The sequence below is a fragment of the Gavia stellata genome, chromosome 3 (assembly GCF_030936135.1).
Source record: "Gavia stellata isolate bGavSte3 chromosome 3, bGavSte3.hap2, whole genome shotgun sequence".
Taxonomy (NCBI): domain Eukaryota; kingdom Metazoa; phylum Chordata; class Aves; order Gaviiformes; family Gaviidae; genus Gavia; species Gavia stellata.
Genome location: NC_082596.1, coordinates 38,411,948 through 38,437,484, shown reverse-complemented (window position 1 = coordinate 38,437,484; position 25,537 = coordinate 38,411,948). Strand labels below are relative to the sequence as shown.

At 35.7% G+C, this 25,537-nt stretch overlaps 1 protein-coding gene across 4 annotated transcripts in view; it reads right to left on the bottom strand.

Annotated features, from left to right (window-relative positions):
- ARFGEF1 (ADP ribosylation factor guanine nucleotide exchange factor 1) overlaps window positions 1–25,537 on the bottom strand; it is a 98,767-nt gene that overhangs the window by 11,372 nt on the left and 61,858 nt on the right. For all 4 annotated transcript variants that reach the window (XM_059815801.1, XM_059815800.1, XM_059815802.1 and 1 more), the window contains exons 13-32: window positions 25,370–25,478; window positions 24,170–24,371; window positions 23,001–23,112; window positions 21,570–21,775; window positions 21,392–21,476; window positions 20,407–20,578; window positions 19,052–19,203; window positions 17,254–17,382; window positions 13,555–13,713; window positions 13,031–13,181; window positions 9,338–9,428; window positions 7,947–7,987; window positions 7,677–7,846; window positions 6,888–7,039; window positions 6,553–6,725; window positions 5,442–5,602; window positions 4,660–4,790; window positions 2,969–3,098; window positions 1,767–1,902; window positions 1,541–1,679 (exon numbers count right to left, since the gene is read on the bottom strand). In XM_059815801.1, the coding sequence (XP_059671784.1) occupies window positions 1,541–1,679; window positions 1,767–1,902; window positions 2,969–3,098; window positions 4,660–4,790; window positions 5,442–5,602; window positions 6,553–6,725; window positions 6,888–7,039; window positions 7,677–7,846; window positions 7,947–7,987; window positions 9,338–9,428; window positions 13,031–13,181; window positions 13,555–13,713; window positions 17,254–17,382; window positions 19,052–19,203; window positions 20,407–20,578; window positions 21,392–21,476; window positions 21,570–21,775; window positions 23,001–23,112; window positions 24,170–24,371; window positions 25,370–25,478 (2,801 nt within the window). The remainder of the gene's footprint in view (window positions 1–1,540; window positions 1,680–1,766; window positions 1,903–2,968; window positions 3,099–4,659; window positions 4,791–5,441; window positions 5,603–6,552; window positions 6,726–6,887; window positions 7,040–7,676; window positions 7,847–7,946; window positions 7,988–9,337; window positions 9,429–13,030; window positions 13,182–13,554; window positions 13,714–17,253; window positions 17,383–19,051; window positions 19,204–20,406; window positions 20,579–21,391; window positions 21,477–21,569; window positions 21,776–23,000; window positions 23,113–24,169; window positions 24,372–25,369; window positions 25,479–25,537) is intronic.

The window sequence follows — 25,537 nt, the reverse complement described above, 5'->3', positions numbered from 1 at the left end:
TTACTTCACGCTGCAAAAGTTGGGAACCTCCCAGAAATATAAGAAGGAATAATATAATGAAGTTCTCAAATAAGGCATAGTAAGATTAAAAATGGAGATGGGAAGTAAAGAATGGAAATCTATGGAAGGAGTCAGACACCCTCCTAGTAAAAATAACCCATTTGAAAACCAGAAGTGCCATAAACATCAAAGGGAATAAGGCACATATTTCACATCAGATAAAGGCAATGAGAGTTTTTTGAATGTGTCTAAATATTAAGATATCCAAAATGCTGCTCTAGAAGGGTTTCTAATATTCAACTATAACAACACCCAGAAACCTAAGTTTTGATCACATGTGGAAACCAAAGCAAATGTTCTGCTAGTGAGTATTCATTTCAAAATCTTTCCAAGTATGGGACATAGTAAGTTAGGGCTAATTTATTGGACTTTTACATCCAGAGATTTGGTTTCAAATTTAATTTTTGGCAGTTACCAAAATAAATAAATAAAATATATATATATTAAAAAAATAAATCTTGCTAGCTCCCAGATGTTTCAGCTTTATTTTAGTATTATTTTTTGTACGCAATTAATTCATACCTACTCACACAGAAAAGTAGGTGACGTAGTGACATATTAACTGATCTTTTAAGCATGAATGAAGCTCTCTTACAGTGCTATCTGATACATAACTCTAAAATTAAGGAAAGACTGATGTGCAGAAGGTTCCCTTTTGCTTCAGGTTTCTTCAGGTCTGAACTAGGTGATACCCAGAAGTAAATGCTATGAACTAGTTGACAGACATAGGACAAGTAATAATACAACAGTTCAACATTAAGACTACCAGATTTGAGAACAAGTGGTGTTTAGCCTCAGTGTTGATAGGGTAGGGGGAAAACCCCTCATCTTTGGTATAATGCTGAACATGATTTCTTGTTATTCTGCTCTATGATGTGTAACATACTACTCAGAATAGTACAGCCTTGTTCCAAGAAACTTCACATAGAGTTATAACATGAAGGGAAAGACACAGTTACTAAATATGCAAGATAATTTTCATAAAAATATTAGGATTCATAGAAACATACAATGGAAGTTAACCATCAACCACAGAAACTTAAATCTGTAAGACTATTGCAGTATTTTAGTATTTTGTGGAAAAAGCTTCACATTTACTACAAATTACAAAGTCTGCCTATCAACAGCGTTCTTCTATTACAAAAAGAAAATGAGCAAAAAATCAGACAGTACTTCTCAAAAAATCCAGCATTTTAAAACTGAATCAAGTTACAGTTTTGGGTTTGGGCTTTTTTTTCTTTTTTTTTCTGGGCTTATCTCCCATACGGTATTTCTAATATTTAACAGTTTATCATTTACAACACAAAAGTAGTGTATCTAGCACCTAATTTATCATTATGTTCCAAGAAAGTCTGCTTCTATTTAGTCCACAAATAACAGCTTCCTGTTCACCCCACCTATTAGATATCTAACAGTTTGAAATCAGTAAGTCATCTAGCTAAACTATTTTATACAGTATAAATATTAACAGTCATCTTACGCATGAGGGATTGTAGTTTTGAAAATATCCAGCATGCAAGTACAAGTTTTATCCCATATTTCTAGGGTAAACTTTTCACCATTTAGGATGACAACATTCTCCAAACAGTTCGTACCAGACCGTGCCAGTTGTTCATTGTCTGGAAAAGACAAACAGTGCATTTGTTTACTCACATTCAACATAGTAAAATGTTAACATTGTTTAACATAATTTGGTACAGTCCTACCTTGCTGCACACACCAGTACAGCTGTGCAAATATATCATCCAAAAGAACATCACTAAGTACTTCTAAATACTGTGTGAATACATCACATATTGCATAAAGTGCATGGTTGCAAGTAGTTGTCATCCATTCAGCTTTCTAGGAGGGGGAAAAAAAAAAAGTTACAACTTTGTTTAAGGTGAAACTTTTAGGATACACATCCCTGCAGGCAGACAGATATATGTATTTACTCAATTTGAACTGCTTTATAGTGACATGCAATTCCTTTCTATATCTCAAACCCCCAAAACTTGGAGCTCCAACTTTTGCTTTGCTAACTACCAGGTTTAAAAAAAACTACAGAAGCAGACAAACAACTATTCTTGGAGACCAGATTATAGGACTAACAAGCACTTACCACCATGAGATACTGAGTTTGATGTTAAACTTAGTGTTTAACCCTAGCTCAATAGTTTAACACCAAGCTAAGTTTTCTGTGTTTCTTCTAAATATTTTTCAGGGAATAAAAATTTTAAAAGTGAGACATGTCCTTCCACAAACAGTCAGACAGAGCCTCCCAAACAGTTGACAATTTTGATCAAACTTCTAATATTAATAATTTACACATAATTTACATTAGTAAGCCCATTTCTGTTTCACTTCCTTGTCAGGACAGTACCTGGTTCTGGTTTGGCAGGTCAAAACCTGTTTGGCTGGTCAAAAGGGTGCAGTGAAAGCACAGTCCTGTTTTTTGGGTTTTTCTGTCTGTCTGTTTGGTTTTTTTCGTTTATTTTTTCCCCCCTAGTCATCAAAAAATTTTGTACCAGCAGAACTTATTTCTTCTAATTGTGACTTCACTGCTGATTACAAGCCTCATTCCATTGAGCACGTTGCCATGAAATGATATGTCTCAGATTCCAGACATCATGTGTAAAAGCTGCAGTTCTTCTTACAAACCCTAGGTATGTTGCATTTTATACTATTCTTCTAATGTTCATAGTGTAATCTACTAGGCCTTTTACACACATGGTTTAAAAAAAAAAAAATGAGAATAGTGACAATACCTCCAACAGAATGCTAATAAACCAAAATAAGGCTACTAGAACCACAGGTCAACAATGCAAGTTTTGAGGTTTACCTTATGTTACTTGATATGCTCTATTACTAATCACATTTTCTACTCTAAATCTAGATCTCATAAATTATCTTCCCCCACTTTTTTCACCTCAGTCTGCTGTTCTGGCAGTTTCATGTTGTCAAATATCCTGAAGACAATCCGAAATAAATCTTGCCACCAGTGTTTTTCGTAAGTATGGCCGTATGTCTTCATTATTTCGAACATTACTGTTAAGCCCCTGAAATGAAGAAAGAACAACATATATTAAGAGTTACAAAAAAGACACGCACTAGACCAAATATGTCCAACTGCAACAGCAATAACAAACTCAAATACTGTTAAGAACATTATACATTGATCTGCTGTGGATCAGTCACACTAGTACAGTAAAAGTAAGAGGAAAATCAGCCTGTTTAAAAAGCACTTAAAAGTCACAGGCAATAGCCAGAAAATACTTTTGAGAACTGTGGTAATTTCAAATCATAATAGGAAAACAACTTTTTACAATGGACCACAAAAATAAAGGAACAAGTATTTCCAGGTAAGAAATACAGAGGTTTAGAAACAAGTATTAATCTTCACCAGCTATAAATGGAGTCCAGATGCACAGCTCACATGTAGATGTGTAAATTTAAAATGATTTGTACACAATCTCTCATATTTAGCATAAGAACTGCAACAGAATACATTTTATAAGGGAAAAGCCATATTCAAGGAAAACAAGCAGGTTTTACGTGAAACCAGAGTACAGCTTTGCTTTTTCAACTGTTTCTGCAATCCTCAACCAGTTAATGAATCATGGTTTAAAACCAGTTTTAAAATCTTCAAAGTAAGTATGATGGGCAAGACACAGGAAGGCATGCAGGACTGGGGTCATGAGTTTTAATTAAAACCAAAAAAAGATTCCAACAGAATTTTGCTGTTGGAGTCCACTAAAAAAAACCTACTCATTGCATAGAGCATTTTACATTTGTTTTAAACAGAGCAAAAAAATGGAGATGTGACACGAGGCTTATCCAGGTCAACTATGACAAATCACTAAAATGGAGTAAGTAACAGGGGCATATATCATGAAATCAAACATCATACATTTATATTTACTAATGAATAGAGAGGATCAGTATTGCCATTGGAAAAATACAGGTTTGGATATTAATCCAATGTAATACATTATTTAAAAAAGAGGGTGGAGATTTAATGCATATTTACCATTTAGAGGTGACCTACCATGTTAAAATAATGTTTGCCTGTTATATGTTAGGAAAGTTAAAAGTTGACTTTTACATTTTACTATGTTCTATGCGTAAACTGCCTCCATCTCATCTGACTGTAAGTTGAGTTGAGCTGTTTTAAATAGTTTACAGGTTCTATAATAAATGGAAAACAGTCACTATATTTTAATTTACCTAAGCTTTAATTTATTTTCAAGTGAACTATTTAAATAGTTCTTATCTTTGTGATTTCATGGCTATTCATCCTAAACATATACTGAATACTTAACTTTAATGAAATGTAGTATTTATCTATTTAACATAATGCAATCACAACCATGTAACGTCATTATTTATTACAATGGAAGAAAAAGATTTTGTATGTAAAGAACACAGACTTAATTTCTACATTCCAGCATCTATTTAAAAGGTGCTTTTAAAAAGTCTGGTGTTCCCACAGTGGTATCCCCTAAATTCAATATGTAAGTCATTTTACGACGGTTGCGTTTACTAAGAGAGTTGTTTCTACTCTGTTTTAAAGCGTAAAGTAAGCCTTTTAAAATTTGAATTACAAATACTGATTGTTACCTGGTTCTTACATCTAATTTGCATCTATTGATGATACAGGACAATTCAAACAGAATTGGGAACCATCCTCGCACCCACACTCTGTCTTCAGGAGCTACATTCATATCATCACTTGTGTATTCCTTGAATGCCTTCAGAAGAAAACACAGGGTTATACAGAGTCGTAAGACTTAGATTCTTCAAAATAAAACATAATTTGGATTGTAAGTAACAATCTCTGCTGTACTAGTATTACACACTGATAACCTCAGGTGAGTTGGCAATCAAAATAATAGTACTGAGAAAGTGAAGTGTTTTTCAAAGTAATGCTTAGTATGTTATGAAAACTAAACTAAAATAATAAACAAGATTATATATTCAAGCATCAGTTTTTGCTTGCAGTTCAGTCTGACTCTCTTACTCTCTTTTTATAGAGACAGCACTGAAAGTGAGGATCTACCATAACATTTTGAGGATATCAAGCATTTTTGCTTATGCCATTACCCATTCTTCACAACAGTAGAGAGCAGATCCTGAGATACGCTGATTTCCAGCAGCTCTCAGGAAAGCCAGCCACCAGCTGAACTGGGAGGATGGGGATGGGCAGGCGGGAAATAAAAAAAATAAATTGCTGATACTTTCAAAGCCTGTGGCATTTTATACTCCTATTGCTTCTGAATAAAATACATTTCTCACTATCTCTGAAACTTGAAGGGAAGCCAATAAGATTAGCACAAGTATTTTTTTCTTTATAAAAGCACTGTTGATTAGAGCACTTATAATTTAGTTAATACAGACTATACCTGAGGTCTATCAGATACATATTTTGCACAGTGGCGAATGAGACGGATCGCTTCCATACTGGTATCTGGAAATGCTGCATTGCAGGCAAATTCAGACAAGCACTTTACTGCATCCTGGAAAGAATCTATGGTTGCTGGGAAGTGTTTTTCAAACACAATTGCTGGGAGAAAAGTTTGAACAGAAGAAAAAAGTGTCATGCTTTAAAATCTATTAATTCTAATATGAACTGATTGTAACAGAAGTCATGAGAGACTGGTTCATTGATTGGTGCTGTCAAATGCTTGGGTAGTAATAAAAACTAAAAAATGAATACTCAACCAGAAAAAAAAAAAAAAATCACCTAGAGGGCATTCTATTTTGACAGTAAATAAGTGTCTAAAATAAATCAAGGTAGCATCTAGTCTAAAGGAGGGAAATTTAACAGTTAAGCAAGAACAGAGCAATAGGCTTACTGCTTAAGAGGGCTTTATAAAGTACAGAGTTACATCTACAAAAGGACTACCCTCAGCAATATGGTCCTGTTGCCTTCATTTTAAATAGTCACTTTTGAGGAAAAAAAAAAAAAATTCTTCATCAATGCTGAAAAAGTTTCAGGAACTTGCAGAGGCTGAGACAGAAATAAAGAGATCCCTTATGACACTTAAAGCCTGAGATCTAGATCAGAATGGGAAGGGAAAAAAAAAAAAAATTAAAAAAAATCATAGTGCCACCTAGCTCAACACCTTCTCCTGGACAGGGCCATAGACAAACACAATTCAGAAACAATGAAAAAGGTAAGCAAATGTAATAGTAAAATGATGGCACATTTGTTTTCGGGGGGGGGGGGGGGTGGGGCGGGCGGTAAATAATTCTTACATGAAAATGCACACATTAAGTAAAATTATCTAAGGCTTGACTTGTTTTACTACAGAATGCTACAGACAGATAGCTCTAATCTTCTTAAATTATTTTCATATCTTTCCAGAGGATTGGCTGAAAAGTGTAAAACATTGGTTCTAAAGCATGAAGCGGGCTTTACTATGCAGGCTGTACAGACAACAAATAAACAAAGCTTCTCAGTCTCTGGAGTCACATATACTTTCATGATGTCTGAATATCGTCAATACTCACTGACAATGTGTCCTGTAGTCTGGAATGCAAGTTCCACTATACTTTCATCCTGATCTGAGGCTGCCAGATGAAATACTGAAAAAATGTTTTTCCAGCCAGAACGAATATTAGCAGCCTGGGAATTTACCATCTGTGCAATACACCGTACGACCATGTCTCGAATAGTAGGAGACCTAAATTAAAGATAATAAACAGTAATTGTTTAAACTAAATTACGTAATCAATTAGGATAGTATAATTCTCCAGTAACTGATTTTACCAAAGCAATCTGAAACATTAATTGCAAAAGTTGGTGCTTATAATCCCAGGCGATTCAGTTAATTGTATGTTATTACCTGTTTCTCTTCATGATATGTTCAAACGGTCTTAGGAAGTCCTTCTGGAATCGGAAATTAGCAAGTTCTCCTTTTTCTAAGAACTTCATCGATAATTGCCTTAATGAGTCTACTGCAAAAATAGCTACATCTTCATTGGGATTGCAGCCAACCTGATAACAGAATAGAAATGCTTAGTAAGCTTGCATCAGAATTCTTACAGATTCAGCCCAAGCTGCCTTTACATTTGATAATGGAGAACTAAGCAGTACTGGAAAATTAACAAAATTAAACAGTAGCCAATTCCATAAACCACATTGTTAATGTAATTCAATAATCCCTAACCAATTCCAGCTATTTTCTACATTACGTCTCCTAGCATTTAAAACTTTCTAAAGATAAGCAAGCTGTCTAGAAAGACTTCAACAAGCTGTATCAAAAATGCATGTCAAACATTCACCTGATAAATAGTCAATTTAGACTTGAACAGAAAACAACTTCTCATCCCAAGCTTCATAAAATACCCCCAAAAACTAGAACACATAACTAAAGGTAGCCAGTTCTAGACCCAGGTCATGATAAGTAACTCAAGGCATACTCCTGCTTTTACATTTATTATATTGTGTACCTCTGCCTTCTCGCGGGCCTTTCCAGCTTTACAATTTTTGTTGTGTCTTAAGCTACTTATACAGAAGGACAAAGAAAACAGTATAATTCAGATGAGCACGTGCTTTGCCAACAAATCTCTAAATCAGATTTATTTGTATCAATAATTCAAGGAGTATGCAGTATAATCATTAATAGAGATACCTTATTAAAATGATCTCCAATAACTTCCCAGATTCTAGACCACTGTAGCCTTATCCGGCCCATGTTGTAGTAAGAAATCTCTACTATCTTCTGCAGACTAAACATTCGAGGGTGGGTAGCAGACAGCAGTTCATCCATAGATACAGCACAAAGCCAGCGAACGAAATCCACTGTTAAATGACCACAGATTTTAATGCAACATTTTTCCAAGGTTTAAGACAAAGCTGCTTTGTAGTTCATGGGGAGTGGGGGGAGATGGATAAAACCTACCAATAGCATTTCCATCCAACCTTGTAGATCCCGTAAATATTCTGTAAAGTGCAGTTTAAGACATTGTTACAATTTCTTAAAAAAAGCATCTTAAAAAAAGCATCTATTAAACATGCATTCATGAATTTTAAAAAATATATATAGACAGCCCCTGACTACTTTTATTTATTAAAAACTTATTAGTAATTGTGGAAAAATAATGAATTTTGAAAACAAAATCAGAAACATTCCAATTATTTCTAATATTTAAAAATAACTCCCATAAGCATGTGTGGAGACTGGGAGGTGAGCATTGTTTCTAATACTATCCGCTCATTGACAGTGATTGATTAATAATGTCAGTAGTTTATAAACTATTCAGCCCTGCTCCAAATACAGAAGTCAAACTTTTCCAGAGTGCACAATTGCTATTTGCCATGACAAAGATACTTGAAACACTTCCCATTATTAAGTGGGGAGGAGTACTGCAAACGTAAAGAGCTTTTCACATTAAGCCTCCAGTTAGCTTGATGTGATTTTACCGCAAGGCAACTCTCATTGAACTGACATTGATCTTGCTGCCTATACTCAATCACAGACATGCTTGTAAGCCTTCAGAATGATACCCCTTTGTGATTGTCAATTTTGACACCCATTAAAAAAAAAAATTATGTTTTCTGATTTCTTATACGCTGTGGCTTGATGGGCATGGTGCTGTGTGGTGTGGGTGGGTTGTTTTGGGTTGTTTGTTTGTTGTTGGGGTGTGTGGTTTTTTTTTTTTTTTGTAATGGTTGGACTTGATGATCTTACAGGTCTTTTCCAACCTTAGTGATTCTGCGATTCTGTGAACAAGATCCATTCTGCTCTCCAGTCTGATCAGTACTTTACGATACAAACAGGGAATGTTTATGATATGTATTATGCCTGATCAAATCCAGTTATGATAAATATGATTCATAGAAAGGAAGACTGGAATAATAATTTTGGTGATTTCAGACAACATCTACATAACCTAGAGGAAAGCAGGGAGTCAGTAATTACATTTAGGAGAAAAAGGGTCTGTCAACAATGCTCCCTGTACTAAGGCAAAATGAGATTTGCTCTATGTTACTACATAGAGCAAATAAAGATTCACCACACAGTACAGCAGTCTTCATTCTGCAACTCTCCCGTAATAATTTTACATCAGTAAAAAGGCTTCTTGCCTAATCTTTGTTCTGTTCCTTCTTGCAAAAATACTTCTGCTCCATTAAAAAGGAAAAAACCCACAAAACTGAGAAGCACTTTAATATGGTAATATTTACGCAATTTTTTCCAAATAGGGGTAAACTAATAATGTCCTGTTATTAGCACAGGTTATTCAAATATTGCTTAAAAAGCTGGAGGTGGCAACAGCAAATTTAATACAATACCTGTCTACAGCAACAACAACACTTTGGGAGCTAGTTTCACCAATGGATTCCTGAATACTTGCTATCTGCTTCCAATCCACGTTTCCACCAACTACAGTGAACAAAATTTGAAAAATGGGTAAGAGAGAACACAGAAAGGGCTGGGAAGAAAGAGGAAGAGAAGTTGTGCCCCTACCAGTATTATTAAATATATTTTTAATTCACAGAAAAAGAGAAGTACATTAATAATTTCCCTTGCATAAGCTGGGCATCTCAGTGAACAGCTGCATATTGTTTTAAGTCCTAATTCTCTAGATTCTCTATCCATGTACAAACTATATTAGTCCCAGAAAACTGTCCACATTTGGAACAATTGTATGAATAATTACAAGTGAAAAAAATTCAAAAGCACAAGAACCACCTTTTTATCTCCATCTTTCAATAGATCTTTGGTAATTATGCTACTGAAAATACACAACATATGATAAAGAATACTGCACAGAGGAGAACTTTTCACACTTTATTAGCAGCAAGTGAGTAAATCCATCCTGATAGGTTTTCTTTTTAATCATTCGCAGAGAAGAGCTCCCACCAAAACTCCATCTTAAAGCTACATCTCAAGTACAGCAAAATTATCACCTAATAATAGTAGAAAAATCTGTAAATAAAAATAGCAATATTTATTTTGGAGGCTAGAAACTGTAACCCACATCTGGGAAAGTTCATGTTAAGAAAATGCTAACTTCACAGTGAGCAAATTTCTGGCAATCCCTAAGCCCCCCTCCTCCCCTCATCAAAAAAAAGAGCAGGAATATTGTAACCATTCTGGATAATTCCACCTACTCTGTATTTAGTTTGGTGGGGTTTTTTGTGGGTTTTTTGTTTGTTTATTTGGTTTTTGTTTGGGTTTTTGGGGGTTTTTTTGTGGGGCTTTTTTGCCTTAGGCAGCCTATCAGAAAGATAGCGGAGAAAAGAAGACTGAAAGACCACCAGCAGTTCTGTTCTCAGAGCTTTGCAGAGATGGAAAGTTCTCATGTTTCAGACTGCCTCCCAAAAGTCTGCCTCCGAGTCTTGCTGTGCTCCACAGTTGGAAGTGGCTGGCTGTCAAATCTGGATAAGCTGACCTATCTGAAGTATTTTTCTAGGGCATTTATGGAGTAACCTCTCTGTACATACATAACCTTATAATAGTATATTTCAGCAACTTATAATACTGTTGGGTTTGATCAAGACTTCTCTTGTAAGCACACAAGCTGCCAGTATCAATTAGCTTGAATCCTGGTAATGTGTCAGCTAAGAAACTTATCAAATGAGCAGCTGTGTGAAGTAAATTTGAAGGGCTATTTCCAAGAAGTCAGATAACCCTAACCAACTCTGCCAGTTTACATGAGGATTCCTTATTACCATAAGATTTATAATCAATGCTGAAAAACCTAAACAGCAGATTTATATTCCAACAGTCATGAGATCTTACAATGAAACACAGAGTCACCTATATAATTCTGCTTTATGAAAAATTGATTCCTCAGATTTCCATTGTCCAAAGAGGATTTCTGGTTCCCTAAGAAGTACACTTTGGCTACAACCTACTCACAGTAGCAGGTTTTGTCTTCCAACTTTGTGAATAGAAACTGGAGTAGAAAACTGGACTTCACAGTTACAACTCCAAGTAAGACAACATTCCTACCAAAGAAGCAAAGGAATAGATGCTTATTTGTTTACTTTTACAATGTGCATGCTTGTGATGCCTTGAATTTTCAAGTAAAACAAAAAAGGGCCACAGCAGGAAGATAATGCAAGAGCGATGAAGACACTGAAAAGCAGATGGCTGAAGAGTGCACACCTGAATCCTTTTTCAGGCAGTAAATGAGCAAAGCGGTTTTTGGGGTTGGTTTTGTTTTTTTAAAAAACACACACTTCAACTCCAGCAAGAAGAGTGAATGCTGCTGCTCATGCATGTCTGATTTTGCAAGCAGGTTTGAAAGATGAGGCTTCTGTGTCACCAGACTGCAACTTCACTTACTCTGATTAAACAACTATTTTCCTGTAAAATATGTGTCCGTATATATGGACATATGCACTATGGGTTCTTCACAGGAATTTAGGTTTATAGGAAGGTTGCTTAAAGGATACTTCAGAGTGATCACAGAAAGAAAATTAAAGTATCTGCAACACAGGATTTGTGGAGAAGAGTGAAAAAATTAAAACGGTTGAGAAAATGGCTATGTTCTAACAGCCCCTAGGTGCATGAAAACCAAATTCCTTTGAGTTACGCATTTTCTTATAAGATTGAAGTGATATTATTTAAAAAAAAAAAAACAAAGAAAAAGAAAATGCTTAAGTTTCTGTATATGCACTGTAACAAGCATTCCAGAAATTCAATTCAGAGAGAAACATTTTATGCATTTGGGCATAGACTATTTTCCTTACAAATGTAGTTGACAGAGGGAAGAAAGTCTTTATTACCTGGATCTACACCAACAACTATGATTTATAGATACCTGAGTACCGTTTACGTTCTTGAGCTATTAGGACTTAAAAGTTTTAAAGGCCAGTCACTTCAGCGTAGAGAAACTGCCAGCTTACGGAAATAGCAAAGTTGGAAAGGTCATCGGGGAACACTAAACTGGAGGATGCATAATAGAAAGGCAGGAAGAAGCTCAGTATGTGAGATGTTGGCAGATGCATTAATTTCCAGGCATAAGGTTTCCCTTCAGCAACTCTTGGCAAGCTGAGGGGAGCACATAGAGGCAGGCAAAAGGAGAGCACAATGGAAAGAAAAGGACTGACTGCAGAATATGAAAAACTGTCTGAGGAGAACACAAAGCCAGACGATTAGGACTAGTTGAGGGCTGAAATCACAGAAGCTAGTAAAATAATCATTACACCTCAAAAAAAAAAAGTTACATGAAAACCTGAGGAAACACAAAGCTTTTGCTTGGCTGTGGGTGAAGCTGTTCAAAAGGTAGGAGATACTGAGCATCATACTAAAATTGAAACTCTCTAAGAGTCAAATGGAGTTATATATACTTCCTTTATGCTTCCATAGTTTCCTAATACCCTACACCTGTATGTTTTTAACCATGTTCCTATTTAAAAAAAAAAAAAAAAAAAAAAATCAACCTTTTTAAGATAATTTAAGGTAAGACTGCTATACTTTTCTAGGAGGATAGGAAACAACATCTCATTTATGGAGTAAAGTTTGGCTCTCAGGCCAACCTAAAAAAGGCACTTATTCAGTACTAAAGTAACCAAAAGAGGAGGAAACAGAATTTCAGAATTTAAGCTAAACTAATCTCCCACTTGGTTTGAAAACTGCATATTTCTCGCAAAGTTTCATAACAGAATGCTTAACCTACATGTACCGACTTGCCTGTTTGGTAAAATACTTGGTGCACCAACATTGCAGGATTATTAAATCTGGTCATACCATCAACAATCCATTCTTACTTGGTCAGCTATATTTTAATAGAAATGAATAATGTATCATTTTCTTACATTTCCCACTCTCCCATCCTAGCATCAATACTTAACAGAGCAAATCAAATATTCCAGAAATAGGAATAGGTCTATTCAAAGCCTAAGACAGTTTTACAAGGACTACTTCATGGTCTCGTCTCCAAACAGTCAACAATAATGAAAACAAAGGACAAACGTTACTATCTGTCTGAACAAAGCCAGTTAAATGAAATACTTCATATCTGCATTACTTACCCAGTCCCAGGCCCACAAATTCATCAGGTGCCTGATCTTTTGTTCCGGTAAAAGAACCTTCCCTGCCACGCACTGTCCCTGAGATATAGCGAGGTTTTACTCCAGTTCCTATTAACTGTGCCAGTTCAAGTTGACTGATGCATTTCAGAATCTATTCCAGAGAATAGAGAAGTTGTTTATCAACAAAAAGCAGTTTGAAATAGTAAATAAATAAATAACAATCTTTAGGCAAAAAAAAAAATTCTAAATGCTCAAGGTCAAACAAGTTTTTCTGTTCTTCTGTCTAAAATGAGTGTTAATATAAATACTACTGGATTAGTCTCTCACAATTTTTTTTCTCACTTGGACAAAGTTTTGCTACTTTAATTGGCTGCATAATGTGCAATTCTACATAACGTATGTACAAAAGTATATACTTGGCACTTACCTAAAAATCACTGTATTTATGCAGAAACAAGTACACTACTGTGTTCAAAACCAGTACACATGCTTTCTTACAGTTTAAGTACAAATGACTCTTGTACCTCATGCCAGGAATTTCCTAAATAGTTTCCATCTGTATGAGCCACCGTGATGAGAGTTTTAATTGTGTCAATATTCTTCTGCTTCATTTCAGTAATACCAGAACTCACTGTAAGTAACGTAAATCTTGCTAACGCTTGGACATAGGCATCTCTTTCAAGCTACAAATGGAAGGAAAAAAAAAAAAAAAGTCTTGTAAGTATCTTCTCAGTTTCTTGTTCTTAGTACAATCTGTATGATTTCAGCAACTGTATCATTTACCTTTCTCTTCCTAGAACTGAATTTCCACAGCATTCTACATAGTGAAAATATTTCACGTTCTTCTGTAATAAGCTGTGGGATAAAATCAGGCTCCCTCTATTCAGGAACATGAAGTGTAATGTCTGACAGCATAGAACACATAGGTTGTTTTTAGGTTTCTCGGTTTGGTCTTTTTGGGGGGCTTTTTTCGGAAACACGATGCTGTTTCAGAAGAAATGTGGTTCTCTACAACTACCTGAAAGGAGGTTGTAGAGAGGTGGGTGCTGGTCTCTTCTCCCAAGTGACAAGTGATACGACAAGAGGAAATGGCCTCAAGTTGTGCCAGGGGAGGTTTAGACTGGATACTAGGAAAAATTTCTTCACCAAAAGGGTTGTGAAGCATTTGAATGGGCTGCCCAGGGAGGTGGTTGAGTCCCCATCCCTGGAGGTATTTAAAAGCTGTGTGGATGAGGCGCTTAGGGACATGGTTTAGTGGTGGACTTGCCAGTGTTGGGTTAACGGTTGGACTTGATGATCTTAAAGGCCTTTTCCAACCAAAACAATTCTATGATTCTTAGCTAAGCTTTTAATATTCTTGTACTATACCTGGATCTACTCTGAAAATGCTGTCTTTGCAGACTCTCTCAAGTTGTAGATTTTTTTTGGCAACAGAATCTAAGTAATATATCTAAAAGGCATGTTTTGCCAATTCCACAAAACTGCTCAAAACGCATTTGATTTAATCTATGCTATTTGCAGCACCTCAGAAGCTTGTGAAGCGAGACTGTCATGGGTGGGTAAACAGCAAGTGACCTATAATCTAGGCAGATGAAATCAATCTCACAAAGAAGAATGTTCCACATGTACTCTCCAATTTTTATGTATAGGGTATCTATAAACACCAAAGGAAACTCCTCAGATCTCATATGAGCCGATTACAATGGTAAAAAGGGGATTATGGTTGAGCTCACAAGTGCATTTTACTCTCCTGTTATGTACGATCTGAAGGCCATAAAAGGAAATGGTTGTACATCAGAGAAACAGATTACAACTATGAAATACAGTTATCTGTTTGGATGTTTAAGACTATTTTGAAATAAAAAAATCATTGAGCACATAATAAAACCAAATATAAAGTATTTAAAAAAAAATCCCAGGAATAATGTCTGTTTCACACAGAAAACACAAACGCCAAAACAGTGGGCAATGATAGAAGGGACGGATTCTCACAGAGCCACACAGCATGGCTGACATGTTCAAACCCAACTACTACTACAGGGTATGCTGTCAAAGGCACAGCAAATTATGTATAAGCACAGGAAAATGGATGTTTAATGGAAAGAGTACTAAGCAAAGAAGCTTTAGAGCCTCCAAAGTGCGTATCTTTTACAAAAGGAAAATGTTTTCAGTCTTACCTTCCCTCTCTGTTCCATACAGATATTCCCCCTCTGCCCCTTTTTCTAAGCCACCAAAGTAGGAGAAAAACAACTAAACAATGTTTCCATCAACCAGAAAGTAAAAACAGATGATGTAAGCAAAGGAACTACATCCTTTTGATGCGTATCTTGTCCCAGATGCTTAAAGACAAAAGCCAGACTGTGTGACAGTCTAAGATTAAAGGCATAAATAATTAAACCCAGAATCTTTAATTGAGGTTTTAGAGCTGAACATGCATAACCCTTAAACTATAGTGTGTACTTTGGGAATTTTCTTAAAACTAAAAGCCTCCAGCTCCTTCCATTATCTCTCAAGGTGTGTAAATTAATGGTAACTGTTCTTAGATGCCCATCTTAACTTCTGTACATTTATCTAATGAAACAGAAAAGTTGCCAGCACCAGTTAAGCACAAGACGAAAAACTTGATTCCAACAGTACAGATTTGCCAGTCTCCTCCAAGCCACCAGAGCTATCCGGCATCTGAAGTCAGACAACACTACCACCTGATCAGGACCTTGTGCAATGGAATCATCCTGTAATGTACTGAAATCATCAACAAACCAGTACTGTTTTCAATTATATCAACAAAACAGAATTCCCATAGGAAACCAAGACGGAATATCACTTATATGGAAAATACAAAAACAAGTTTTTAAATTTCAGCAAATGAGAAGTGTTGTTTTTGAAACACCTCCCGTTCAATCAAGTTTGTCCTAAGCCAATGGAAGGGTACAACTGATTCTGGTACATTCTTGGAGCACGGAGATCTTAGAGCAAACATTTCCTTGCCCTCCCCAGCCAAGGCAGACCACTGCAAGACTGGGAGCTAACCTCTGCAGCTGCTGAAACTGCTATTTGTACCAGTTCCACTTTTGCAGCTTAGAAACAAGAATAACAGGAATGTGAATTTCATTGAACAGCTGCAGGCTCCAGGGAAGGCTTTGTTAATCAAATTTTTAAATCTGTTCAGTTCAGGGTGTGGGGTGGGAAAAAAAAAAAAAAAAGAAGTGGAAAGACAGAGGAAGGAAACCTTACATGGTCTCAAACAAGCTTTTTTAAGCAGCTGTATCAGAGGTGCCAATGTGCTTTTCCACACTAATGATAAAAAGTTATCGAATTTGCTAAATACAAGTGCAAGGGGAGAGGAAACCAAAGCATTAACTATCATATCATAGTTCAACAGATTTTACTTAAAGTCAGTCTTACAAGGTTGTTGGGGTTTTTGAGTTGTTTCTTGTTTTTTTTGTTTTTTTTTTTTTTTTTTTTAAATGTTTGCAATATACATGTGAAATAATGCAATGTGAAACATACGAATTTTACTTGCTCCTCTCTTCAGCTATCCCTACAATAGACTTATGGCAGACCAGTACTCCATTAATTAACTAATAATCTACAGTAACATTAATAGTATGTTCACTACTGATGATTTTAAAATGGAAAAAAAAAAAAAGGCAAAAAAAAGTGCCCAAGTTTAATCAGAATTACCCTCTGGAGCCAGAGAGTCTGGAATTCTTGGCATTGTGCTTAATGCAAGATACATTCGTGCATTACATCAGGAATGACATTTCCAGTCCCATAACTGTTAAAATGGTATCCAATTATAGAAGTTCCAGATTAGTATAATCTGTCTGAAGTTGAGAACAGTATTTCAAACACAGTTCACAGAAATACTATTTTACTTATGAAACAGGATAGAAAGACTCATTTAATGAAACATCACAACGAAGCTAAACAGCTTTGTAACAAAGCTAGAAAGAAAGTACTTTGACATAAAAGTAGTCAACTTGTGGGGAAACAAAAATTCAGTACATAGGCATGACAGCACTTACCACAAAACACCAGGAAAAATAGAGGTCACTTTATTTAAAACACTTCCAGTCAAATATCAGATGAAGTAGTAATTGTAGAAGCAGGCAGCCTCTAGGTATTGCAGTGCATAGCTTCAGCAACAAGGACTCTTAGAATCCCACTAACATTTTGCTGGTACATAAATTGAAGTATTGTCTCAATCTTAATTTTTTTACCTGAATGTTGAAAATGCAAGCAATCCTGATTGCACATCGTATACCCTCCAAACAAAGAGAGGCAACTTCTGTGTCATCACAGTCCTGTAGACCCACACTGAATGCAGCTAGAAAAGGTGTCCATGCCAACTAGAAGGTATGCAAAAGAAAAGTTACATTATCAACCCTTACTACTTGAAGGAAATGTTACAGTTTCAACATCTTGCTAAAGTGTAAATTCCATCCTTAACTCACATCATTAACCTTGAAGTTGCCTTTCACCAAAAAGGAAATGGAATAGAATAGACACGAGACATAGAATACAATAGAAATATGGTTAGAAGAGACATGAGACATGGAACAGGCTAGAAGTAATGCAGATTGATGCTCCCCTCAGAAGCACTCTCCATCTCCCTCAGCAACCAACACACACAACCACCTTCAGATAGCTGGAAAAAAAACCAAACCCCAAAGCTATGTCAGTTAGATGTCTACTGGAGTTTTGGTATTCCCGGGATAACCTTTATCTTTGCACAGTGAGAAATAAAGACAGAGTCAATAGTTACTGCAAGAACCAACACAGTGTATAATAGATTACTTTATGATGAAAAGTATGTACTTAGGTAAGACAAATTTGTTCTGGTAATGCCAGAAGGAAAAAAAAAAAAAAAAAAAAGTAGGGTAAAACAGCGCAGCAAACTTTCTTAGTTCCACTAAAATTACGGTAAGACAATAACAACAAGAGACAGGACAAGACTCTTTCCTTGATCTCTTTGCTATTAATTTTGTTGCCTTTGGCCCTCCATCTTTTTGTATCTACGCCACTGTTGATGTTTCCCATTTTTCTTGCCTTAGGTGGGACTGAGAGTGTAATACATGCAACTAAAAGTTACTGCAGGAGAGTCCACATGTTCAAGGCTTCCTCTCCCACAGGCAGAAAAACCAATCAGAAGATGCAGAGGATCCTGCCGTAACTACTCGTGGTTGAAGAGAGGAAACCCCAGAGTACCCAGACAATTTTTGAAATAAATTTACCTGAAGTCACCCCAGATGAAATACAGAGTCAACAGGCACAGCAGGGAGCAACAGAGTTCACACTTAATTTCATAATAAAACGATGCACCACAGACCTTTGGTTTCATTTAAGCCAGCAATTCCAAAAGCACTACCTCAGAAAAGCATTTAACACTTGCACACACCAAACCATAACTCTGGGACAGTATTGAAGGCATTAGATGAATTCCTAGATCCAGGACTTAATTGCCTATTGCATGACCTTTAAAAGTCCCTTCCAACCCAAACTATTGTATGATTCTGTGTTCCAGAACTGTATGTACACCCCGCCCCTTTTCTAACTTTTCGGTCCTATTGAAACCAAAACTAATCTTGAAAATCGTACAACTGAAATACTTTCTTAAGAACTATCTAGAGATCTGTATAGTATGCTTTGTAACTAGATTTACGCTGTTAGTTATAACAGACTGTTTTGTCATTAAAGGTGAAAATTAAGCCTCTGAAATGGACAATCAATTTTTGGGCTGCTTAGGTGGGTGCATAAAGTGAATTTTTGTTCCGTTTTAATCATTTAGCAAATCTATCTGTAAATATAGTTATAATGATAAATTTTATGTTGGCATCAATGGGTGAAAGAGATAGCAAAACTTCATAAATTTTTGGGTGAAATAAAAATTAAAAAGCCTAAATAAAAAAATGTGAAATTAAATATTTAACTTCCAGAGTTCTCACTTTTTTGAGAAGACAGTTCTCTCTTCAACATATTACATTGTCCTCTAGGTAAATATCTAAACATGTATCTTACCTTAAACATGGGTCTCACATGCTCCAGGTGTGTTGCACTAGTAAAAGGTGCCTGAACGTGGCTCACTGCCTCCATAAGAGCTTTAGCTGTTTTAGCCATTTGTTCCATTTCCAAATTATATAGGAGTCTTCTCTGCTTTTCACTAGCAACACCTGTAAACATATTTTTTTCCTCTCATTTGTGCATCTTTAGCAGTGATGTCTTCAGGAATATAATAATTTTAAATTTTTCATTAAGTGCCATACTCAGATGTATTTTTTGTATTATCTTTACTTTCTGAAATTACCACACCGGCAAGATATTTCTTTTACAATATAGATAAAATCTAACTTACAGCAAACTTACGTATGAAATGTAACCTAATTTGAAACCTTTATGCAATTTTAAGATTTGCACAACAAACATTTCTTCTCCATCAACTGACAGCGTAAATATCACATCCACTAAGCTAAATTCAAAGTGAACAGAAGTTTCATAGCAATCCATCCGCTCAGAAAATAACAATAAAAATAAGCGGACATCCTTTTTCTGAGGGAGAACTACCTTAATTACCTTTTCATTTCAGTAATGGAACCTCCATCTCATCAAGAAAGTGAAACCCAAGTAGAACGTAATAATCTTTAAAATTACAATACAAACATTATGTTAATTGAATGAATATTGAAAATAAGAGGGATTCTTTTTTCCAGATGCAAATTTCCTGTAAGCAATCTGTTCATAAGGTTAACCTAGGACTTAAAAGTATACAAATTTGACTATGTTGGGAAAAAGTCAAGTCTCTCAATGTTCTCTGTAGAAAAGCTAGAACGAATAACATCTGAATCTTCACATTGTGCAAAACACAAAAAAAGTTTTTCTGGTAATTTTGAGAGGAAAAGATAATTAATTTTAAAAGTACATAAATCAGGGCCCTACAAACCAGATAATGCAAAGTCTTTCAAGATGACAGATTGGTATTGCAGAAAAACACAATGGTTACCTTAGAAATAGAAGGCACAACTACTGTGTTTGTTCTGCACTATGCCTATCAGCAACACTTATTTCATAAGGCCCTCAAATGCATTTCCCTATGTTGCTGTTCAACAGCAAAACCTGTCTTCTCCATGGTCAATGCACTGAATACCAGGAATTCAGATGCAAAGGGAAGTGAAAATAAGCAGTCGCATTTAACACAGATTTGAAGGTAGCACCATGCATTTATGTTAAAAGGAAAAGGATATGAAATTAGAAGTTAGGGCTAATTTTAAGTTAAGTAAGTGGTGCTTGCTTCATTCATCTCTCATTTTAAAAAGGAGATAGGTTCATGAGACTGAAGAGCCAACACTTTGAAGAAAGCTAACATTGCAACTACTTACTTTGTTTACTGGATTTTGTGGGTATTGTTAATTCTTTTGTTTCTTTCATTGAAATCTTCTTTCCAGCTATTTCATTATAGATAGCAGACAAATATTCTTCAGGAAGATCTTTACTGTCATTGATACCTCTATTCATTTTAATATACTGTTCTTTTGTCATTTTATTCTTAACCTGAAACCCAGAAAGAAGCTATTAATATCAACATGTGAGGCAAGTTAATAGCAGTTACAATGCTGACTATAAAGTAACCAAACAGATGAAAAGTTACCATCAAGGACAAACCTGCTGATTCAGAAGACATTTTCAAGTATCCAACATATGCACAACTACACTCTCAAATCTACAAAATAATGCAAGGCCACGTGGACATTACAACACTCAAACATTCCGTAAGATCCGCAGATCAATTAGACATACATTAAAAAAAGAAAAAAGAAGTGTTTTATCTTGTCATGCAGACCAAGCTATCCATTTTAAACATAATCCCATAATCTCATGAGTTCAACACTCTTTCCAGATTTTGCTTAAATAAATGATCATGGCTAGTCACTGCAACTTTGAATATTATGCACTGCAGAAGTGAGCTGTATTTATCTAAATAAACCTGCATTATTTTTTCAGACTGAAACCAGGAGCAGATCTGTGTTAATATGAATGAGTAAGTAATTACACAAGTTCTGGCTTTGATTGTCAGTTAGATCACTACTGCGAGTGCTGTAATAGGAAAGCAAATCCACACAATTCCTATTCAACACAGAGTAGGGAAATGATACTTTACAGAAAGGTCTAACCAAAACAACTTAAAAATCTCAACACCTACGAAACACAATACTGTTACTTAAAAGATGCACAACTTAAGCTACCATGTTTCTTACACACACACACTGGTGTTAAATCGAACATCAAGCTTTTACAACTACATTGTCACAAAACCCGAAAGTTAGATGTCTATGGATTTACACAAATATTTTTCTAGCAACATACCTGTGGACTGTGAAGGTCTGTTGTCAACATGATAATTGAGTAAGCTAAAACATATGCAGTATCTGCACTAGCAAAAAGAGTTTGCCTGAAGGGGGAAAGGAGAAAAAAACCAGCAATTTAACATATTAGGATTTTTTACTTATTATTCAGCTTTCCAAAGTTCTGAAGTATGGCTTACCCTTGGTTACATTCTAAATATCTAGCAGCAAATTTCTCCATTAGGCGATCAATTTTTTGAGCCTCTCCTGGAAGACGAAATCCCTCTAGAAACATGCGCAGAGCTGAAACAAAATCCTTTCCCGAAAAGTCGTGTTGGTCTACATATGCATACATGACTTCTTTGTTAAATTTATCATTGTCTCCCAGGAACTCCCCAACCTGAGTCTAAAATAAGAATAGAAAAGACAAACTAGTGCATTTACACTGGAAAAAAAAATAGTAAATAAGAACCACAGAGTCATACTGCCCATATATCTCACAAAAAGAGAGGCCTGTATGCAGTTAACTAAGGCATATTCCTGCTTCTCCTCTACTCTCTAAAGCAAAGTATTTTGATCATATATTCCATCATAATGCTGCTATGTGCTCATATCTGCCTACTTTCCTCCTTCTCTGGTTTTCCTCATGTACCATTTTTTTCTATTAGATGAATTCCACATGTGCACAAGACAAAGTTAACATTACCAATGATTGTCTGTTCTCTGCTGTAATGATTTTTGTACTTAGGAAACTTACTAGAGGAATGAAAAGCTTACTAAACTCAACTTTATTCCCACTGGAGTACAGATCTCAGATGCCAGTGATGCTCAAATATAAATAGCTGGTACTCAAATACATACAAGCACACACTGTCAATGCAACACAGTGAGAAATACTATGTATTCAGATAAAGATGCCTGTATATGTACACTGAGGTTAAAAATTTGTTTTGATGGCTGATTCTAAGTTCTAATACTGAAATTTGTGACTTCAGTCACAGCTGCAAGCATGGGCATGTGCAAGCCTTTCCTTAGAGAACAATGGGGGTGGCTACTAAGCACAATGGTGCAGACTGCCATTTCAGAAAGCTAAGTTTTTTGTGACAATACCAACATGAGCTATTCCCACCCTCCTCAGCCAGATATTGCAGGACCTTTCCAGCAATATCTGTTGTCCAGCAACAGCTGCTAGCTGTAAATAAAATCAAAGAACTGATCTAAATTAAATAACCTTCCTTTGGGAGGCAGTAAAAAATGCTTTTCATGTTGTTGCACCACATTATGTTTTAGCTGTCTCTGAAGGACAGTTACTTCTGGCAGTCCCTTACTGGACTAAAGTACATACAGTTTAGTAAGTTGCTTCTAGCTAAGTACAAGTTTTGAGTCAGCTCAAGTAGGTCAGTCTTTTCCTTTACACTTCGCTGAACTGCAGGAGGCATATAGTAGAGGGTATAGCTCTAATGCATACTCCAATTCAAATTCCTTGAGCTTACAAATTTTAGAACAGAGAGAGGTTTCCTTTTCTTCATTGTACAATAATGTTATACACTTTAAAACACTATCATGTGATTTGCAATTAGCATAAAAACATCAGCATAAGCAAAAACAACCATCAGGAGAAGTTTTCTTACTGAATCTAGTCTTTCCTCTTGATGCAAGAACTGAGCAATATCTTCAGGGGTAGTGCCAAGCATTCCTTGCTCTTGCAGGTACTGAATCCCCCTCTTTGGTTTCTTATTGAATCTGTACAAAGATCAGGATGGAATGAGAGTTAACCCTTTTACCCATGCACAAAGCCTTACCAGTTTAAGTAAAAAGATTCAATAACTTTGGATGAGGTATTGAAAATCTATGTATTATTTTTAATTTATCAAATTGTGCATTAGATAGGAATGAGCTATTCCCTTCTATAATTATCCCATTCATCATTGGATGATTTTAGGTTTTTTTTTCCCCTGTAAACAGCCTCCTCTTCCTTTTTGCTACATAACTGCCAGCAGGGCATCCAAGCAGCTCCCAGTAAAGAGAGCTGAACACTATCATTTACTCTGGCACTTGTGAAGCAAAAAAACATTCCACAGAAATAGCAAAGTCTTGGCTTGAAAAGGAACAATTATGCTCTGTTGCTTTTTGGTTTGATCTGTATGGAACAATCAAGAAATCCATGAGTTGCCTGTAAGAATGGAAATATACAAGATGAGGAACCAGGTAACTGAAAGAAACTGAAAACCAAAAGGACTAAGGCATCTTTGTTCACGTCTGAGAACCATACCACAGAAAACTTTTATTTTTGCATAAAGTGACCTCACCAAGGAGGTAAGGTGACAAGGCTGAAATTACATAGAAGATTCGTATCAGACTGCACTGAGAAATTATACTATCCTCCAGTTCTAATTATGACAAGTTAATTAATCAGAAGGAAGCATCAGCTTAAACATATAGGCACTTTCATCAGTAATGTGTACACTAAAATGGGTCGTATTCAACTGATCAGGAGTTCAATATTCTTTTTATCCAAATATAAAAATCTTATTTTTAGACAAGCAGGTCTGGAGAAAAAAGAACAAACATTCAGAGTACTCATCTTCTAGCTGTGAGGAATTAGGTTAACACAAAACACTGTTGACAGGCTCCAAAGGGGACACCACTCAGCACTCTTTCACCAGAGGAAGTGCTGTTACATCCAGAGTTTTTTTTCCTAACACAAGATGAGTATCTATGAGGAGAAGGAAGAAAAACCCAGGAATCTTCATAGCTCCAAAAGAATCCACCCTCCCATGGGTGATAAAAGGGCACTCACAAGTCAATTCCTTGTTCTATTATTTCCTTTTGTTGCTTTAGGACCTCAAACTGCTCTGGGTTGTCAGTGCCAGACATCTGTGTGCTGTAACTGCCAATTCCTGATGAAGCAGTAGAATCCAAGGAATTTAAGCTTCCATATCTGTTAATTGTCTCAGGGTGTTTGGTATCATTGCTGTCCTGTTCTGTGGGTTTTTCTTGGCCTATAAATTGGAAAGGGTTACACACATACAAAATACACACAGTGAAAAGAAATTAAAATCACAGGTTATTCTTCAAATCATCTTTGAAGCCTTCTAAAACTTACTAGGGTTATCTTCAATGATCTATTTATTTTTTTTATATAAATATTCTGCTTTTGTTTTGGTTGGGGAAAAAAAACATCACTACAACACATCAAGGAGGATTCTTCCAGTCCATCACATACCTGGAATTTAAGCCTTAAATTACAACTGTAATTTGTAGGCACTTGGAAGGAAATATACGACACCTTAGAAACCTAATTACACATATTTCCTTTTATTTTCAATTCTGATGTTACTTTTGACCTGAAATGAATCACACTATTCTGAGTTTTTGAAACAGAGCATCTAAAAGTATTTATGATCAGACATGCCAAGCAGCTGGTGCTCTCAGTTCACAAAGACAGACATGCTAACCACCTCTAAAAAGGTTATTACTTCACCTGCCAACTACAGGCACTTAATCTGAAAATTCTGGCATAACCTTAGTGCTTCTTATCTCAGGTCAGATGGAAACAAGATTAAAACAAGTAATGATTTAGTTACTTCACTGCTTACAACATTGAAAGTTCTATAGCTACATATTAATAAATAAAAAAATGCTCTCCATCCAGCTTGCTTCAGTAATAATTTAATCAATATGAAGTCAGATGAAATTAGGGGAGCTTCAAAGTAAGTTTTGTGATCCTTTTAAAATTAGAAATACAGAAAAACCCAGGATTTAGTAATTTTCAGTGTAGAAGCTTTCTAGGAATTCATATAATTAAGAACAGACAACTTAGACAACTTGTTCAAATGACACCACTCCAAACCTACAAATATTTTTACCAAAGGGAAAAAAAAGTTTATTCTCTCTTCTTTTAATGCAAGAGGTTTTACCAATCTGGACACCACCAGTATCAAAATACTCCTGCAGTACCTCATTACTAAAGCCAGAAGAAACACATCTCATGTCTTACCAAGTGTTGTCTGAGAATTGGGATTTACATATTGATCCTTACTCCACTCCACCATGCACTTCAAGATTGATACTAAGCATTCCAATCCTTTTTTTCTCAAACTTAATTCCTAGAAAAGATTTCAAAAGCAATTCATTAGTGGAATGGACAGTTTAGTCTTAACCTATC